This window comes from Microplitis demolitor, chromosome 6 (genome assembly GCF_026212275.2).
Source record: "Microplitis demolitor isolate Queensland-Clemson2020A chromosome 6, iyMicDemo2.1a, whole genome shotgun sequence".
Classification (NCBI taxonomy): domain Eukaryota; kingdom Metazoa; phylum Arthropoda; class Insecta; order Hymenoptera; family Braconidae; genus Microplitis; species Microplitis demolitor.
Window position 1 is genome coordinate 4,300,452 of NC_068550.1, and position 21,171 is coordinate 4,321,622.

The 21,171-nt window shown below is 26.8% G+C and overlaps 5 protein-coding genes across 7 annotated transcripts; 3 read left to right on the top strand and 2 right to left on the bottom strand.

Moving 5' to 3' along the window:
* The first annotated feature begins 607 nt into the window (after positions 1-607).
* On the top strand, positions 608-2,197 carry LOC103573631 (uncharacterized). Of its 3 annotated transcripts, none has more exons than XM_008552805.1 (4): positions 608-1,279; positions 1,350-1,421; positions 1,496-1,585; positions 1,939-2,197. In XM_008552805.1, the coding sequence occupies exons 1-4, from the start codon at positions 821-823 to the stop codon at positions 1,993-1,995; spliced, it is 678 nt and encodes a 225-aa protein (XP_008551027.1). In that variant the 5' UTR covers positions 608-820; the 3' UTR covers positions 1,996-2,197. The 3 variants fall into 3 exon arrangements, with proteins under 3 accessions (XP_008551027.1, XP_008551035.1, XP_008551019.1); XM_008552813.1 differs by having other exon boundaries at positions 1,496-1,541; XM_008552797.1 differs by lacking the exon at positions 1,939-2,197 and having other exon boundaries at positions 1,496-1,723.
* A 2,572-nt stretch (positions 2,198-4,769) lies between these two features.
* LOC103573652 (putative gustatory receptor 28b) lies at positions 4,770-6,667 on the top strand. Its single transcript, XM_008552822.2, has 4 exons — positions 4,770-5,864; positions 5,924-5,995; positions 6,072-6,161; positions 6,257-6,667. Exons 1-4 carry the CDS (start codon positions 4,851-4,853, stop codon positions 6,311-6,313), a joined length of 1,233 nt encoding a protein of 410 aa, XP_008551044.2. The 5' UTR covers positions 4,770-4,850; the 3' UTR covers positions 6,314-6,667.
* A 667-nt stretch (positions 6,668-7,334) lies between these two features.
* On the bottom strand, positions 7,335-10,288 carry LOC103573660 (cystinosin homolog). The gene is made up of 9 exons (XM_008552835.2): positions 10,244-10,288; positions 9,868-9,925; positions 9,716-9,806; positions 9,465-9,647; positions 8,657-8,897; positions 8,478-8,597; positions 8,110-8,398; positions 7,734-7,836; positions 7,335-7,550 (listed from the first exon to the last, which is right to left on the bottom strand). Exons 1-9 carry the CDS (start codon positions 10,277-10,279, stop codon positions 7,499-7,501), a joined length of 1,173 nt encoding a protein of 390 aa, XP_008551057.1. The 5' UTR covers positions 10,280-10,288; the 3' UTR covers positions 7,335-7,498.
* A 1,316-nt stretch (positions 10,289-11,604) lies between these two features.
* Positions 11,605-15,934, top strand: LOC103573669 (structural maintenance of chromosomes protein 3). The gene is made up of 4 exons (XM_053739801.1): positions 11,605-11,802; positions 11,970-12,045; positions 12,142-15,538; positions 15,622-15,934. The coding sequence occupies exons 1-4, from the start codon at positions 11,788-11,790 to the stop codon at positions 15,746-15,748; spliced, it is 3,615 nt and encodes a 1,204-aa protein (XP_053595776.1). The 5' UTR covers positions 11,605-11,787; the 3' UTR covers positions 15,749-15,934.
* Positions 15,935-16,353: 419 nt separating this feature from the next.
* LOC103573675 (dysbindin protein homolog) lies at positions 16,354-18,333 on the bottom strand. The gene is made up of 5 exons (XM_008552859.2): positions 17,981-18,333; positions 17,606-17,895; positions 16,919-17,074; positions 16,694-16,834; positions 16,354-16,621 (listed from the first exon to the last, which is right to left on the bottom strand). The coding sequence occupies exons 1-5, from the start codon at positions 18,034-18,036 to the stop codon at positions 16,533-16,535; spliced, it is 732 nt and encodes a 243-aa protein (XP_008551081.1). The 5' UTR covers positions 18,037-18,333; the 3' UTR covers positions 16,354-16,532.
* Between the last annotated feature and the right edge of the window lie 2,838 nt (positions 18,334-21,171).

Consider the following 21,171-nt stretch of genomic DNA (forward strand, 5'->3'; position numbering starts at 1 on the left):
CTCTCTAACTCTTTGCTTTTTCCGTACTGTTCAAAAGTAATTTATAATGCTACATTTTATAAATTAGTATATCAATAATTTATAAATATGATTGATCATTTAACGTCATATTATTATAACTTATTCAAATAACAATTATTTAATGTATCAAAAATAAATAAGTATAAGCATTTAAGCGCATAAACTAACATTTTATTGACGATTTTTGAATAAAATTATTGTCCATTGTTTTAAAAATTCGAAACGAAGTATAATATTCAAAATTGTTATGGATCTAAATCCTTGTCACCAACAAAGTAATTCTAGAAATTATAATTTCAATTTATTATTGAAACATTTAATATTTTTCTGTAATTTATTCATTTTTAAAATTCTCGGATTGGCGCCATTCGGAATAAATATCTCAAAAATTTTTAAAAATGATAATCATAAAAATAATCAAGCCTATCCATATACATTTTCAAAATATGGATTTCTATATAATATTTTTTTAATTTTCCTACTCTGTGCTTATATAATAATAACATATATTTTCAATGTATTAGTTCCGGCTTCGAATTCAAACTTAATAAAAATAGTTTTGACAAGTGTAAGATTGTTTGGAATTATTGGTGCCATTGTTACATGGTTCGTTTATATTTATCATCAAAAAACTATTGTTAATATTGCTAACGAGCTTTACGACGTAGATAATTATTTAAAAATTTGTAAATATTATTCATTAGAAAGAGATTATCATACCTACTACATATTTATTGGAAATATTTTAATTTATGGTGGGGTATTTTTACTTAACCTTACTTTGTATTTCACTCTTAAAATGCCTCTGTGGATGTTACCGTGCACAATAAGTAGTTGGGTATTTACACAATATGCTATGGTTTTAAATTTTATAACCCAAAGGTTCAAAAGTATAAATAAAACAATTCTTAAAATTGGAAAAATGGATACAGAGAGTGAACCTGACACAGTATTGAGTAAAAAAATCACTCTTAGTGAATTGATTGTTAACGACATTCAAATAATCAATTATTCCGATATGAAATTATGTAATATTTGTAGTGAAACATCTGATTTCTATTCACTTCCGGCGTTGATAGCCATAATTTATTTTATGGCAATAGCTATGTTTAATCTATACTATTTATTCATGGCAATCGTTACAAACAATTTTGAAGAGTATACCGTTTTGGACGCCATTGAAAGTACTGCAACATTTTTAATGACGTTTAATAATTTCGTCGCATTAAATACAAATGTCATCAGAATCAAACGAGAAGTAATACTTTTGATGTTTTGACAACTAAATATTTTTAATATTTTAAGTTATATTTTCTTTTAATTTTCAGTTTGAAAATACCGCTACAAACATTCATTTACTTATGGATCGATGCATATTAAATTTAGAAGTGAAACGAGTGGTAATTAATTACAACTACTGTAGTAATTATATAATAATATGAGAAATAAAACTTCCAAATATAAATTTTTGCAGTTAAGTGGATTTTCATGGGATCTCTTACATCGAAATGTTAGATTTAGTACGTACAAAATAATTGAATTCGATGGTTCTCTACTACAATCGGTAAATTCACATGTTGATATTGCACGGAAAAAAAATTGTAGTTTTCTTAATCAAAATATTGTAGTAAAACATTTTTGTAGTATAAAGGGTACTCCAATATATATAGTAAATGCTACTACTTGAACAATATAGACAACTAAATTGTACTAAACATTGATGACCGCAGTAAATGTTACTACATGTGTAGTTGAGGTTAGTCCAAGATGGAGTTTCTTTACTCCAACTTGTAATAACCTCCTCAATAATAACTACAGCTGCGCTAAAGCATCTAAAATTTTTTCCGTGTACTCAATGCTACAATATGAATAAAAGTTACTCAAATTATTTTCATAATTTAAATTTATTGTTTTCAGATTTTTGGTCCTATTGTCACCAACCTCATTATCTTGATTCAATTTCGTCCAAAATAAATAGTAGTATTCACAATTGTTTACAAGTTTAGTTCTTATGTATTCAAAGTTATCGACAATGAATTTTTTTTAGTCCTTTTAATTATCATGTTTAAGTCAGGGAATATCGAGCCTATTTAAAAAAAAATAGTTTGGATCTTAAATCTAAATAGATATGAATTGGCCTACACGAATCCAAAAAGCTGATGCAGAGAAAAGGGTTCTAAATGGGCTATCCAAAAAAAACTCTATAGTGCGTTTTTTTTTTTAGTAATATTGTACTTTTTCAGTACTAAAATAACTACATATTTATGAACTATACTATTTATATATCGATCGAAAATTATGACATTTTCTGATGTCTATATTATAATGCACTAATTTACTTAAGTGGTAACAATATTAAATATGCTATTAAAATAATGTAATAAAGTCAGCATATATAGATTTTAATCGACTTCACTAATTGTCTGGTCATAAACATAATTCAGTTATAGATCATATTTGAACCATGTGTTTCTCATATACATCGGGTTAACTTTAATTGTAATTATGGCGCCAAAATTTTTTGAAATACGAGATTATTTGCAACAGCATATAATGCATGTACATTTTTTTCATAAATATATTTTATTTTACTGTTATTTAATTATTTTCAAAATAACAGGGCTTGCACCTTGGAAAGTGGATATTTCATTAATTTTTGATAGTGATGATTACATAAATAATGAACAAATTTATCCATTTGAAATTTCAAATTACGGATTTTTGTACAGTGCATTTTTATTAATAACCATGTCAGCATACATCATATCACTATACAGATCTTCATTGTGGTCACAAATGTACACACATACATCTTTTATGCGCATAATTGGAAAAAGTTTAGTAATATTTAGTAATTTGGTTACTATTATTAGATGGTTCTTTTTCGTTTTACGTCAAAATATGATTATTAAAAGTTTGAATGAACTATACAGTGTCCATAATATTTTTAAACGCAGTGAACATAAATTTGAAAATATATACAGTCTGTATATTATATTCTTCATTAATTTGATATTATGTTGTGTTGTAATGGTTGTTGGAGGGTGGACTGCTCCTTTACTGTCAATGCCTTGTTGGAGTGTACCATGTGTTATTAACAGTTGGATTTTGATTCAATATGCAGTAATACTAACTATTGTTAACAAACATATTAAATGGGTAAATGAAAAAATTCTTAAACTAGGAAATATTGATACAGATGTCAACTGTAAAACCTTGTTTGACACTAAAACTCCGCTTGGTGAACCAATTATCAAAGATATAATAAACATGAACTATGTTCATAAAAAACTATGTGACATATCTCAAGATATTGAAAATTTTTATGCGTTTCCAGTTTTATTGGGTATTATTTATTTTACTACAACGACTATTTTCCAACTACGTTTTATGATTATATCATTAACGACAACTAGTTATGGATTTCCTCCAACATTAATTTATGCAGACAGTGGCTCGTGGTCTTTGATAGCGCTATCCAATTTAGTATTTTTGACTGTCAATGTAACGAAAACAACAAAAGAAGTAATGATTTATTTATTTGAAAGAAAAAAATTTATTTTTCATTACATTTTTTTTTTTTTAGTTTAAAAAAACACCACTTCACGTTCATTTGCTGTTGAATCATTGCAAGACAGATTTGAAAACTGAACAAACTGTAATTTTTTTTATTCATCTTGAGAAAAAATAATTTAGATAAGTATAGATTTACGTGGATCAATTTTTCATTTTAAAGATCAACACATCTCTGTATGTTCATTATTAAATTCGTGTAAAGAAAAAATTAGTTCGAAAAAGATTCCAAAAAAATTCGACATGGAGAATTTCCAAATTTGAGACTGATTAGAACTTCACATTAAATTTTTTGGATTTTCATAGCAAAAAATACCAAATGAGAACAACCTAAACCATAATTCTGAAAACTCGTATTTACTATGTTTTTTCCTTCTAATATCGAAATTTAAAATTAGAGGTTTCTTAACTTTTTCTTAACTCGATAAAAATGTAGTAAAAATACGTTTTAAGAATCATGTTTCAAAACCATTTTCATTAGGGTCAAAATTCGTGTACTTAAATTTCTAAACCATATTTTTTGCTATTAAAATTATAAACGTAGGAAAAAAGATCAACTTGAAGTGCTAATCCATCTCAAATTAAGAAGTTCTACATGTCTAATATATTATGGTTTACAAATGGACATTTATAAAAATATATGTATTTGAATCTATAAATTGAAAAACTGTAATTATGTACATCTGTACCTTTTTTCTCGAGTGCATATTATGTTTGTGTAGTTTTATTAATTACGAATTGATAATAAGGTTTTTTTTATAGCTGATTGAATTTTCACGTGATCTCTTACACAGAAATGTTGAATTCAGTACTTATGGAATTATTGTACTAGATGGTTCTCTTCTGCATTCAGTAAGTATTCTATCAATTTTAAAATTTTCTTATAATATTGTCTTAAGCTTAACAACGGATGATTTAATTCAATTTTTAGATTTTTGGTACCACAGTAACATACCTCATTATTCTTACACAATTTCACGTGCGATAAATTTAACGGCTATAACCAATTACCGGCTCTTCATCGAATTGTTTAACAATAATTTATAATACTACATTTTCAATATTAGTTTATCAATTTAATAATGTCACAGCAGAATACTTTATTTGAATGACATCTAAATCAATTAAATAAAAATTAATTAAATTAAGTATGTGGATAGATATAGATATTTATTGATCTACTCTTCATAAAATTATAATCCAGTTACACTGTTTTCAATAATTGATAACACACAGTGCAATGCAAAATAAATAAAATGGATCAAAAGCTCTTTTACAGACGTGTTAATTCTCAAAAATATAATTTACATTTATTATGCCAACGTATAATATTTCGCTGTAATTTATATATTTTCAAAATTCTGGGATTGGCGCCATCGAAAATTAATGTGTCGATAATTTTTGAAAATGGTCTTTATAGAAACAATCTTGGTTATCCTAATGAAACTTCGATAACCGGAGCTTTCTACAATGTTTTTCTAATCGTTGCATTATGTGTTTATATAGTAGTACTTCAAATATATCATTTGTCGGCTGTGGAACAACTGGATTCAACTATAACCCAAATAGTCGGGAAAAGTATATTGATATTTGGATTGGTTGGGGTCATTGCTATATGGTTTATTTATATTTATTATCAAAAAGTGATTGTAGAAATTTCCAATGAGTTGTACATGTTGGATAATTATTTAAAAAGATATAAATATTATTTATCAGAGAAAGATTTTGGTGTTTACTTCATGTTTGTCGGAAATTTTATCATCTGGACCAGTTTAATTTCACTTGGTGCGTTTACATATTTCTCTGAGACGTCTTTACTGTGGACAATACCACACCTGATTAGCAGTTGGATTTTAATACAATATGCACTAATTTTGAACTTTATAATTCAACGATTTAGAAGTTTGAATAAAACAATTCTCAAACTTGGTAAATTAAATCTAGATACTGAATTTGAAACAATATTCGTTTCAAAAATAAAAATTCATGAATCAGCTGTCACTGATATTATGAACATCAATTATGCCAATAGGAAGTTATGTGAAATTTGTAATCAAGTAGCGGATTTCTATGCACTTCCGATATTAATAGCAATTATTTATGGTATGACAACAGTTATATTTAGTTCTTACCATATATTTATGTCGTTTGTCACAAATAATTATGGAGATTTTTCATATATCGTTCGCATTGAATGTAGTTCAATAATATTAATGGCATTTTTCAATTTCGTTGCCTTAATTTCGAACGCCATCAGAGTTACAAGAGAAGTAATACTGAAATAATGAGTAAACAATAATGATTTTTTAAAAATCTTTTTTATTTTCAGGTAAAAAAAACACCTTCTTACATTCATTTACTTTTGGATCACTGTGCAACAAATTTGAAAGTCAAGAAATGGGTAATTAATTATAATTACTACTATCTTACCTCAAAATGAATATTGCAAGCAATTAATGAAAGATAATTTTTTTTAGTTACTTGAATTTTCACGAGATCTTTTACATAGAAATGTTGAGTTGAGTGCATATGGAGTAATTGTACTAGATGATTTTCTTTTACAAACAGTAATTATAAGAATAATTTTTTACCCATGAAATACTGCTTTCGTTCAAAAATGATTGTGGAGGATGTTTTTATAATTCAAGTTAACTATTTTCAGATTTGCGGTACTATAACCACTTATCTCATCATTCTTATACAATTTCGTCTTAAGTAGTTTAAGTTATGTCTAATTACTCAAAAATAAGTTTCAAATACATTATCATTTCCAAAAAAAATTATCTCCGCTATGTTATCAACAGAAAAAGAAGTATTGTAGAATTATATAAACTAATAAATGGGCTTTGAATAATAATTCCACGATTTTTCACTCCGTTAGAAAACTTTCCATCAGCAGTTTATGTTCGGTTAAAAAAAAACCATTTTTAAATTTGATTAATGATTTACTTTTATAAAAACTAATAAAGCAATAAATTATGTCACTTAAAATTAATTTATTTGCTCAAAAATTAGTGACAGGTTATAGCAGTAGACTCTCGCCAATTTTCTGAGCAACTTGAAGTCAACAGTAACACAACTGAAAGTTGTTGACAATTTGTTGTCAAGTTGGTCGCAACTCATTTACACCAACTTTCTGATCAAAAATTCTAGCTATCAGGGTTACCACAAAATAAATTGTACTTAAATCTTCTAGTTAGAAGAACCAAAATTTATTTTCTGTGATTGCTATATTTGCAGAGTCGACAAATAATTTGTTGCCGGCTATAATTATTTATTATTATTTTTCGTAGATTTGTGGAACTATTACAACGTATCTAATTATTCTCATACAATTTCGTCCTCGATAATCAGTGGAAATATGCATGGTATGCCCATAAAATTATTTAAAATATATACGTTTTTAACAATACATTTGATAATTGTTTTTTTATTTTATCAAAAGTAATTTTGGAAATAATATAATTGAATCGTATATTTGAGATTTGAGACCCGCGAAAATCTCCCAGCTAAATAAATTGTCATTATCTACTTATTGATAATCTAAAAATATATCATTACAGTTGTTTTTTATCACAAATTAATGAACTAAAATATAATTAACTTCCATTCATTTCTTGAAATTTGACATCAAACATATCAGAAGACGCCTTAATATATTTTACCACACTGAAATAATAATAAATAGACAAATAAAAAAAGCGATTTTTTCAAAAAAGATTGACACCATTTTAGATCAATTCAATATTTATAATAATAAATTTAATTAAATTTTTAATATCAGGAACAAATAAGATCACAAAGGCTTAAACTATTTTTCCGTGTATGAGTATTAGCACTGATTTTCTCTTTCTCTCCCTCTGTCTTTCCTTTAATAGTTTAACGGTGTGTCCATGAAAAATCTTTATGTCAAGACATTTATAAATGAATTTGATTTCGACAGATCGGGCTCATGCCTGTAATTACAAATTTTCAAGTTATAATTCATTTGAAATTATCAATAGCAAAGTATTCAAAAGTAGCCCTCTAAAAAATTGGTATTAAGGAGAACTATAACAACACGGCAAATACTTATCTCTATAAAGCAAGCATGGGTATAATAATATAATAAAGCAAAAATGGGTATAAATTGAACGAACCTGTAAAATACATAATGTTGCAAAATAAAAAGTACGTCAAATGCAATTGAAAAAATACCAAGTCCGAATTTCGTGAAGTCTCCAAAAATACTATCCCAATCATCTAAAAAATAATTGTAGTCTTTAGTTATAAAATTCAGATTAAAAATCATCAGCATTAATGTCTGCATGGAATTATAATATATTTACGCAACAGATAGTAATTTTTTGCGCACATATATGTGTATATATGTTTCATTTCTTTGACGAATTTATACAATTTTCTGAGATTTATTGACAAGATAATAATAAAGATGCGGAAATCAGTAAACTGATCCATTTAATATGAATACTGAATAGATAACTATAAAAAATTTTCAATGTTAAAAGCTTTTACCATAATTATAAGAATCCAAGATCATTTGGAGCATCGAAAGTATTCCACCAGTAAGATCCAAGATCACAGTACCAATGCTGTAGCCAACAGTGGATTTTCTTTTATAATTAGTAAATGCTTGTGGCATATATTTTATTAATGTAATAAATAACTTAATGTAGCTGCAGAAATAAAAAAAATCTAGCCATACAATTATTTTAAAAATCCCTAAAATAATTGAAATCACAGTAGATATCGTAAATAATCCAATAAGTATTCCGGCGATCATCGATACTTTTTGCGCGCCAGCCTGAAAAATTTCTATATTATTTATTCTTATTATTGTCAATTTTCGGTTAACTTCAAAGTGTCTATCTCATGTTAATTACTTTATAAATTCTACATTGCACAAGAGTGACGGCTGATGCCAAAAAACCATGAACTGCAAAGAATATATCATTGCTCTGTACTGGGTTCAACCCTCTCGGATACCGGCGATAATATTCCGACTGAAAATTAAGATAAATTTATATTTTCCCTCTTTATTTTTTCAAATAAATTTACGTACTTCAACTTCTGGTATCCAATAAAGTCCACAGTTGAATAGAGCATACGTGAGATATCCCACAATATTGAGTGCAAACAAATCAACACTCAAACCTACTACACTTTTTCGTCTGTAATTATCGTAAATTTGGGGATAAAAACAAAAGCTCCATGCTACAAAATAAACCCACCCGACGACCTTGCTCAAGTAATACAAAGTTCTTGATCTCTCTATTGTTACTCTCACAAAAGCTGTAGAAAAACTGGAACATTCAAATGTATTTATTATTGTTGATTATTAGTAACTGATCATATTAATAATTTGTTTTCATATAGGCAATTCATAAAAAAATAAGTTTATATTGAATGTCGTAGAGGAGACCAAACTATTTTCGAAATGTCTATCGATACATGAGCAAATCGCGCAACTTTGTCGGTGATATCAGTCAAGTTTACGTTAACTCACTGTAAAGGTAAACAAAGGTATAGTTTTTGATGAACTAAATAAATATTTTATCATAGATATTTTTTTATCTACGCCTATTACTTTTAGTGAAAATTTTGAACTATTTGATTATAGTCATTGTCCATAGAATAGGCAATATTTTCTTTCAATAATTCCATTTTGATTATTTAAAATTTAAATTTTTTAAAATTTGAAAAATATATAAAGTAAATGCTATTAGCAGTGTCAATATCTCTTTTACTGATTCATTATAAGAGAGTACGTTAATCGTTTATTTTTTTTTTACTTTTTTATACCGACGATAATTTGTTAGTAACTTGAAATAACTATCAAATACACTTTTGATAAATAAAATATTACGCACTCTGTAATATTGGGTGTGACGTTAGTACTGATCACAGAAGCACCGGGTGAAAATCCTGCTACACTGATATTCCAATGCAAATTTTCTTCATTCGTCGTGACATTGAATGCTGCAGGTTCTATCTCAAGTAAATATGAATGTTGAACATTCAAAGTTACCTTTACTTGAGCTGGTAGTTTATGTCTACATAAAAACAAAAATGTATTACTGTCTCGCTGAACTTTTTACTCAATACAAATAAAAACACTCACGTCAAATATAAATGAAATGACTTATTATCACCAACAAGAATTCTCAAATCTTGTGTGTCAACTTTAAAACTACCGTTTGCTAATTCTAAAACTGAAAAATTAAATGCTAAATAACAACGGTACTTTATTAATTAATTTATTATTTATAATACCTTGAATAAAAAATATCCATGAAAAAAACTTCATGGTTCCAATAGTCAATGACTGGGGCTATTCAATTTGAATAAAATATTTTATAAAAAATAAAAAAATAAAATTATCTTTTAAAAATTACGAAAAATAAAATAAATTTATAATCCCTAGCAATAATAAAATTTTATGCGCATGTGCTCCACGTTATTTGACCAACTCATATTTTTATTTTATTACATTTATTAAACCTTACACTGTCATGCTCAAAGTTACCCAAATTTTTATATTCCGTATTTTATTCAATTACTACAATAAAATTGTCCAAACTAATTTAATCTACGAACAAAGTCTACTGATGATACAAATCCACAAATAATTAAAGTAAATTAAAGTTACCCGTAGCTTAATTGTAATGACAAATATCATAATCATCGCCAGAAAAAAATCTCACGCGATAGCATAATGAACTACATGGCATCTAATTGATAGAGACAATGGTGATAAGAAAGATGATAAGGGCAATAAACATGATGAAAATGATAATACGATTAATATTATTATTACGCTTTTCGAAACTCCTAATATTTGAGATTTGAGCCACACGAAAATCTCACAGCTAATTAGTATCTATTAATGGCATACTTGTATATTTTATGTAAACATTTATGACATTATTTGTCATTAATAAAACAAATTAATAATGACTCTTATACTCATAATTATTTTATTAGCTTAGTAAAGTCATTAATTCCTGACTTCCAATTATATTGTCATGCTGTGAAATGTTAAATGTTTCTTCAGAAAAAAAATGATCATTTAATTTCAAATTAAAAATCTAATTTGTCCGATGGCATATATATTAATTACATATTTTTTAAATAAATCATTTAACATTTGAATTAAAATTTTGAAAAACCAGTTTTCATTTTTTAATTTTTAAGTATAATTAATATTTTTTTTTGTTTGAAAATAAATAAATTTTTAGATGTCTGCTGCTCTCATTGTCGTGTAAATTAATGATAAGAACTCAAAGTTTGAAAAATACTAAAAACAATATCAATGTTATGATACTAAATTTAGCTGACGTCTAATAATTTTTTGATTTTTTTAAAAACGATATTTAAAAAAAAAATATTTGAATAATTGCACTTATAATTTTTTTAATTTTCTACATATGCATATTTATATATACTTTTTTTATTGACTTGTGGAAAAAAAATCCGAATATTACTAATTGTCTGTTAACTTCAGAATGTAGATGAGTATGAATGTAGCAGACATAAAAAAAATTTTAAATTATGAATAAACGAACTAAACAATTTAAAAGATGAAATGAAAAAAAAAGCATATATCGATTTTCAAATTCAATAAATATGAATTTTTTTATTCTAATTCTATATACATTTTGTTCATTCATTTCAAAATCATAATAATTGTAGAATATCTGCTACTTCACACTCATAGAATAATTCAAATTTTCGCGCACTTTATCCCAATAAATAAGAATAAGCCAATCGCGAATATGTGATAACTTCAAGTACTAGTTCGCCATGATTCTGAAGTTAGCCGACGTCTAATCATTTTTTAATTTTTTAAATAATGATAAATTAAAATAAAAAATAGTTTTAAAAATTAAATAAACTTTTCAATTTTCTACATGTGCAATTTTTTTTTGTAATTGATTTGTTAAAAAAATAATCTGAAAGTTTTTAATTGTCTGTTAACTTCAGAATCATAATTCGCCATTTGCAAAATATCACCGCTAAAAAACTTCCCAGCGCCATTAATCCACAAAATGTCTGCCAATAATTAAGCACTCGTCTCTTTTCCTCCTTCTTCTTTTCTTCCGAGTTGGGTTAACAATTATTAATACTTTGCATCAATAATTAATTATAAATACTGATTAAATTTATATATTTAATCATATGCTGTGATTCAGCATGTATATTCATCAAGTAATAATTTTTTTTACATTTATTAAATTTTCTTACTTTGATGGTTAATAAATTTTTAATCCCCACAATTATTAAAAAATTTTAGCTTCTCATTAACTCGTTGATCATTTTTTTTTTCCAATTTTTATTACTTTCATAAATAATTTTTATTATTGTGTTTTTTACAGATAATTATTGAAGGTTTCAAATCCTACCAAGGACCGACTGCTTTTGAGCCTTTTCATCCTAAATACAACGTAGTTGGTAAGGATATTTATTTTTTTATTCATTAATTTAAAACTACAGTAATTAAAATAAAAATTAGTCCATTGGTAAAAATATATTTGTTAAAAATTACAGTTGGTAAAAATGGCTCCGGAAAAAGCAATTTTTTGAAAGCCATCCAATTCGTTCTGTGCGAAGAATTTCACAAATTGAACAGCAAACAGTGTCAAGATTTATTCCACAAAGGTGTGTCATCACGTTGTCCATCAGCATTCGTTGAAATAATTTTCAATAACACAGACAGAAGATTACCGATTAATACAGACAGAGTTCACCTTCGTCGCAGCATCAGCCTGAAAAATGACAATTATTTTTTAAACAAAAAACTAGTTTCAAAAAATGACGTAAAAAATTTACTCGCATCAGCCGGATTATCTAAATCAAATCCTTATTACATTGTTCAGCAACGTACAATAACTAAACTGGTATTGTCATCTGATGCTGTAAGATTGAAACAGCTTAAGGAAATTGCTGGTACTAGAGTTTACGAAGCTCGTTGCGAAGATTCAGCAAAAGAATTGAAACTTACCGAGCGTAATTTAGTTCATTTAAATGAAGTGTATGATAATTTAACGGAAAGAGTGGATCTTAAAAACATGGAGACCAATGAAGCCAAAGTATATCTCCAGTGGGACAAGGAGAGACGTATATTGGAGTACGTCATCAATGAAAAAGAATTGAAAGCAACTGAAGGTTTGTTAACAAAAGCTCAAGATTTGTACTTTGAACAAGACACCGAACAATTAAAAATTGATAAGGAACTGAAACATGCCCAGCAAATGATTTTTGAATCCAACAAACGTCTAGACAAAGCCACGCAAAATGTTGCGAGTGCCAGGGAAGGTGCAAATGACTTGGTGATCCAGCAGCAAAAGCTTCTGGAAACAAAAACAAATTTAACTGGAACAATATATTATTTAAAAACAACAGTTGAGAAGGATCAGAAAATCCAAGAAAATAACAAAATAAAATTAAGGGAATTAGAAAATTCAATTAGTGAATACATGAAAAAATTATCACCAATAAAAGCTGAGTACGAATCAGTGAAACGTCGGGAAGAAAAAGTAACACACGATTTAATAATTAAAGAACAATATCGCAAAGAATTGTGCGTTAAAAAACAGCGCAAGCGTGAATTTGCAAGCAAACATGAACGTGACGACTGGATTAAACGTCAGTTAGAATTACTGGACAAAGACATCCAAGAAAGAGATGACCTGAGAGTTAAATTTGAAAAAGAACTTGAAGAAGAGAAAATAAATAGACGTAATTTGGATAGTGAGATTAAAAATCACAATAGAAATATTAAGGAGCAACATAAATTAATATGTGATCATAAACATAGAATATATGAGCTGGAAAAATTAAAAGATCAGTATCAAGAATCACGTAGAGAATTTTATCGAGATAAAGGTGATTACGAAAATGAATTAATGATATTACGCGACAAATTGATAAAAATAGATCAGAGCTCTATGATAAGCAAAGATATTGCTGATGGACGGGACAGTTTGGCCAAAGTCCTTGATATTTTGCGGCAAGAACCTGGCAGAAGACAGGAAATTGACAGCAATTATTTCAATATGGTAATTGATAACTTTACTTGCGACGAAGATATTAATGACGCCGTAGAAGCTACTGCCGGTAATCGATTGTTTAATCATATCGTTGCGACTGATGAATTCGGTATAGAAATTCTTGACCATATGAACAGACTCCAGTTACCTGGTGGAGTAACGTTTTTACCTTTGAATCGTTTGCCTGATGCTAAAGAGGTTAAATATCCAAAGGGAAATGAGTCAGTGCCTTTGCTTAGTCAGCTGCATGTTGATAAACCAATGGTTAAAAAAGTTTTTCATCATATATTTGGTAAAACACTTTTGTGTAGATCTCTAAAAAATGCCATCGATATCGCACATGAGCACAAATTAAACTGCATTACTATCGATGCTGAGCAAGTATCTTGGAAGGGAGATCTCGCTTGCGGCACTAGAAGAAACCGCAAGTCGCATCTTGAAGTCAAAAAAATACGCGGCAAAATTATTGAACAAATCAATGAAATAGACAACAAATTGATGACTGTTAGAGAAAATATTTCGAATGTAGACAATGATATTAATAAGAATTTAAATGAACTTTGTAAAGATAAAATAAAATTAGAGAAGGCTGAAAATTTGGTTGAAAAATTAAATGCTGAGATCGAGAAACTGAAGAGTAAATTTAAGGAGATTGAAAATAAATGTGAAGTTAAAGAGAAAATTTTGAATGAGTTTAACACTGGTTTGGAAGTCAGGCGCGCTAGTAGAGAAAAATTCGAAAGTGAATTGAATGAAAATTTACTGAGTCAACTTTCTGAAGAAGATCAGGAACAACTTGACCAAGTAAATGATGAAATTAAAGCTTTGGTTGAAGAAAAAAATGAATTAGTTGCCAAACTGGGGAGTTTGAGTCATGAAAAAAATCAAATTGATATTTTACTGGAGAAAAGTTTGCGGTGTAAAGAAAAATTGGAAGTTGACATCAAAAAATTGGCGGCAACAATTGAAGATAATTTGTATGAATTGAATTTTTCAAAAAATAAAGTTGGTAAAATTACAGAGGAATTGGAAGCTATCAGTGATGATATTAATAAAAATGAGGAAATTATTAGCGCGATGGAAATAAAAAGTCAAATAGTTGATGAAATTAAGAAGTGGAAGAGCAGAGAAAATACGGCTGCAAAAGAATTACAGAAGATATTGAATGATTTGAATCATTTGAGGATTAAAATAAACAGATATGAAGAAAAAATAATTGAGTGCAATGAAAAATTGAATAAAATCGGTCCGTTGCCTCGGCACGATGCTTATAAAGAATTTAAAGAATTTTCAAGCAAAGAATTGAATGATAAATTGCAGCAGACTAATAATAAGCTCAAGGAATTTAGTCACATAAATATAAATGCGTTGGATCAATATGTGCTACTCAGCGAACGTAGAGATGAACTACTTGAATTTAAAACGAGACTAGCACGTCGTAATGAAGATGCGCGGAAACTTATTGATGCTATTAATCAATGGAAATCTGATGGAATTCAGTTTACTTTCAGACAGATGAATAAATATTTTAAGGAAACTTTTAAAAAATTGGTAACAACTGGTAGCGTGAAGTTGGTTATTAGAATAAATGATGAAGATAGAGATATTGAAAGTATTCCACTACGTGCATTTGATGTTGATAAATTTACTGGAGTTGGTATCAGAGTATCATTTAGTGGAGAAATTAATGATTTTAAGACGATGAAACAACTTTCTGGGGGACAAAAATCACTTGTTGCATTAGCGTTCATATTTGCCGCACAGAAATGCAGCCCGACGACACTTTATATTCTTGATGAAATTGATCATGCGCTTGACCCGACGCACAGAGAAAATGTTGCCAAGCTCATTCGAGAATTAAGTTCTGAATCACAATTTATCACCACAACTTTTAGGTAATTTTTTGTTTGTTTTATAAATTTATTTATTTTTTTTTTTTTTTTTTTTTTAATATGGTATTTATTTTTTATTTTTTTAGGCCAGAGCAGGTTCAGTATGCGGATAAATTTTATGGTGTAAAGTTACACAATAAAATATCATATTTGCAGCCTATCTCTCGAGAAGATGCTGCTGATTTTATTGAAAATGATCCCAGTGAAAATTAACATAAAATATTTTTTACTTTTATATTTTTATCGTATGTTTTTTTTATTTTAATATTTTTAAAAAATGTTTAGTTCTTTGTATGAATTATTTGTCTTGTATTTTTGAACTTTTTACTTTTATATTTTTAACGTACATTTTTATTTTTATATCAAAATAATTATTGGTTTTTTTTTATTATATTTAAAAAAAATGTTCACTTTTTTTTTTTTATTAATTATTTATATTTTGTATTTTTGAATAAAAATTTTTCATCTTCAAGTTTTTATCATAATTTAATTATTTAGAAGCTAAAGGAAAATCGGATCGATTTAAAATTTGAATTTTTGAACAATTAAAATTAATTTGATACTTAATAAAATTGATAGATTCATTTTTTTAATAAAAAAAAAATGAATATAAAAAATAAAAACGTTATAAAAAAAAATTTAACGTCTAAAAATATAAGTAAAATAAATATTTAATTAGAAACTGATAAGGAATTTGTGACTGGCTGCTTTAATCTATTATATATAAGTATATTTTTATTAAAAAATAAATATTTATCATGATTAAAATATATATTAATAATGAAACATATATATATAATTACGAATGACTTCCTACATTTAATGTAATATATATTAAATATATTTTTTGTGGTATAACTTATAAATGTGATAAATATTAATAATGTTAACATGAATAATAAATAATAAACTCATGAGTACCACAAAGGATTTGAAATGAAAAAAAAAATATATATAATATAGATAATTATAAAAATAAATAATAACGCAATGGTATTTAGCTCTGTAAAAATTCATCAAAATCCGTCGAGTCGTTTTCTAAAACGATTTCTTCAAGTGCGGGTCCTTTTTGCGAGGTCGCTCCACCTGGAAGTCAACCAATTAATGATTGTTGAAAGTGAAAAATAGAATAAAAGTAATTAAAAATAATACACATACGTGGTACAACACCCGTTGCTTTGTAGTTTTCAATTTCGCCTCTAAAAACTTCATCAAATGTCTCCTGTCTTTCTTTCAACATTTTTTGTTGCTTCAATTCTTTTTGAAGCACCCGCTCAGAATGCTCACTAGCTAATGCAACTTTTGTACAGAATACAAAAAATTAATTAAATTTTATTTATAAAAATTAATTATTAAGAATAGGAAATTATGATTAATTGATACCTCTGTAATTATCTAGTTCAGATAATTTTTTTTCTTTGTACAAAGCCAATTGAAATCTATGATCCAATTGCTTACTTTGCAGCTCAAGGGTTTCATTTAAATCTTCTAATTTAAATAACGCTGCTTCAACTTCTTCAAATGCTTCTTCCAGTGTTCCTTGAATAAAAATCATATTTATTTATTATCAGGTCTTATTAAAAATATAAAATATCGCCTAAGGACAAATTATTTTTTATCTCTATAGGTGCATATGTATATAGTTTGACTATACATATTTTTGTATCCTGGTAAATAAAATAAAAATAAAAGAAATTCAAGAAAGACTTAGATTTTTATACACCCCTTTCACTTTCAACTAAAGCCAAACGAACGTATAAGAATATTTTCTTACGGAATTAGTGACGCGTTAATTTACATGCATGAAAATAAGTGTGAAAGTATCAGACATGAGACAGTTTATTAATTTTAAATAAATAATTAAATTAATGAAAAATAATGAAATTTAAAAAAATACGCGCACGGATTTTGCATTGATCTAAATACGCATTTTTAAATTTTTACTCTACTTACATTTTATTCATTTATTATGATATTAAAAATTACCAATTGTCAGATACATTCTCATTCATATAAAAATAACTATTGAAATATTTTAAATGTACTAATTAGCAAGTATTTACTAATTACCGATTTGATCCATTAAATTTTGAATATCATGATTTATTTTTGGTATTGATGCTAAAGTACAGTTCAATATCGTCATATTATTCCATTCTCTATTAAGCTTTTCGTATATTGTACCAACAAGAATATCAACTTCTTGTGCTTTCATTGAATTTTCTTCAGCAAGTTCATGTAATTCATTCCACTGCAATTGGTAATGATGCAAAACATCTGCACCCGCATTGTAATTAACTCTGTCAATTGTAATCGGTTTTTTTGGCTTTGGACTCTCACCAAGTGTCAAACCTTTAAAACTAATTACAAAAATTACTTAATAAAAATAATTAACACTACAATTATTATTGTTATTATAACAATTAATATAAATATTTATTTTACCTTGCAGATATGCCATCTTGAACTGTTTGAAATTTACTTTTCAAAGAACCAAACATTATTGCGGTATAATTATTATTATCAAATTTACATTTATTTTTATTACTTATCAATTTAATTTGATAAATATATTTAATATATGTGATAACATATGCATAAGGTTAAGTATGCGTTTTATTTATATAAAATTATTTTTTTGTGATAAATAATTGTTATAAAATATTAATTCATTTTAATTGATGACAAACAAGTTTTGCAATTTATTAATTATCAAAGTAATTAGTTATTTATTTTCTTTGTAATTGTAAATAAACAATAATCCAAGTAAAAAATAAAATAATAATAATTATACTTTTTTTTAGTACACTAGCGCCTAATTATTCGGCCATTTTTAATTTTACTACATTTTGAATTTCCCGCTAATTTTAGTGTTAATTCTTTCATAACACCTAGAAAGTTGAAAAAAGAGTGCACGAAAAGCTAGAGCTAGAGCGAGAGCATTTTCAAAATTACCCACAAATAAATTTTAATAAAATTATAAAATTTTTAATTTTGAAATTTCGCGCCAACTTGACGCCACTACGCGTCGCTGTAGTCGACATTCAACTTTTTACTAGAGTGGGGGCAGTCGATGAATCGCCTAATCGATTGCTTTGTATCAACTGACGGTTCGGTAACGGCAGTCAGTACCAACGACAACTTCAGTAGTAGTCCAGATCGTTCTTTGTTCTTTACGTTTGAATTGAATTGAAACACAGTATTGCAGTGGCATCATGTAAAATTGTTCAGTGATTGTAAAATTTATATTTTATTCGTATTAATTGTGCAACGTATCTGTAGTGTTGTAAAGTGTTGAGTGTTTAGTGCGAGTAAAAGGTGATAAGTGTTCAGTGCTTGTGTAAGGTGTTGCTGATGGCTGATGCTGATAGCTTCCAAGTTCCTGAGCCCAATCATCTGGCATCGTCTGGTGGGAAATAGCAGTCAAGTGATGTTTTTTAGCTGCAATACACTTGGAGCAATTTAATTCAAATCTCCAAGTGTATTAGGACACCCTTCTGCACATTATTTCTCCACCAAGGTTTGTTAAAACACTTGTGTGTGTGTTTTTTCTTTAAATTTAAAATACTTTTTCTAACATATTGTGCCACCATTTTATTTTGATTTACAATTCTTAATTTTTCTTCAATTTCTAATAATTTATTTTTCGAAAATTCAAATTTACCACTCGAATAATAATAATAATACGAGTGTTAATGTAGCAGACATCAGACAAATTCAAAATTATAAATAAATAGAATAAATAATTTAAAAAATAATATTCATAAAAAATGCACTTATTAATTTCAAAATCTTTTAGATGCGCATTTTTTTCAAATTTTATTTTATTAATTATTTACTCTATTAATTAATTATTTTAAATTTATCTGATGTTTGCTACAATCACACTCATTAATAATTAACAAATTATTAATGAAAAATAAAAATTTTCGACTATATTTTGTAGTCTAATTAATATAATTATTGATACATATAAATTTTAATGAAATTATTAAATTTCAACTTTTAAATTTCGCGCCAAGGTGGCGCTACTACGCGTTGCTGTACTCAACGTTCAAATTTTTGTTAAAGTGGGGGTGGGAGAATCAAATCGCAAAATCGATTGCTGTGTACCAGCTAACGGTTCGATAGCGGCAGTCAGTATCTTCGACAATGGCAGTTATAGCCCAAATTTTTCTTTACGTTTGAATTGAAACGCAGTGTTGCAATTAAGTATTGTAAAATTGTGCAGTGATTATAAAAGTAATCTTTTGTTAATTTAAAGTATGTAAAGTATCTGTGGTGTAGTTAAGTGTTCAGTGTTCAGTGCTAGTGCAAAGTGTTAAGCGTTCAGTTTGAGTGTAGTGTTGCGAATTGCTGATGCTGATCTTCCAAGTTCCTGAGCCCAATCATCTGGCATCGTTTGGTGGGAAATAGCAGTTAAGTGACGTTTTTTTAGCTGGAATACACTTGGAGGAATTTAATTCAAAACTCCAAGTGTATTTGGACACCCTTCTGCATATTATTTCCCCGCCAAGGTTTGTTCAAACACTTGTGTGTTTTTTTTTTAATATTTAAAATTTGTCTCTATCATATTCCGCCGCCATTTTATTTTAACATACGAATTTTAATTTGTCTCAAATTTTTAATAATTTATTTTTCAAATATTTAAATTTACCGCGCAGATAATAATAATAATAATTAATAAATTAATTACTTTGGGTACATTTGGAAATGCTCTAGCTTTAGATATCGCTGACAACGAACCCAAAGTGAGTTTAGGTGTTAAACAAAAAAAAAAGTCATTTAGTTTTCGATATTTAAAATATCGCGGGTGATTATGTATGAAAATATGGATTTTAATATTAATTAAAAAAAAAAGAATTGAAGTCGGCTATTTTATAAATTTCCTTCCAACAAAAATATACTTCCATAAAAATTTTATTTTTTTTCCGTATAATTTTTCTTTCTATTTGTGGGAGTATGCAATAGACATATAAAATTATTTATGAAATTAAATTTTATATATTTCAGCACGTTTTTTTTAACATACTTCAAGTATTTTTTTTAAATACTAAAACTTTATAATAATAGTAATAATAATTATAATAATAATCGTATACAAAAATTAAATAGTAAATTGTTATTTAAAATATTATATTTAATTATTGCAAGTGAAATATATATATATGTATATATATAAACCAAACTTATTATAATATGACTATATAAATAATAATGAACAATTTTAGTAAGAAAATTATAATCACGATAAATTAACAATATATTTATTCTTGATTTATTATCATATTATTTATTTTAAACTCGTTACGGCTATTATGGATAATTTTTTTTTACTCTTGAAAATACTTATGTACATTATAAAATATATACAGTAATAGTATAATTATGGATCAGTTCTGGCCTACACAAGTTCTATTTTCCCATTTGTTACTTTTTTTTTTTTTTTATTATTATTATTTTGTAAAAAAAATTTAATCTTTAGAAATAATTCCTTTTTAAACTTTTACAAATAACTTGCTTATATATTATTATTATTAATGACAATAAATAATTTATATTTGATATATTTTAATAATTAATATAATTAAGCTATAATCACTCTTATTACAGAGGTTATTATTGTTTATTATCAA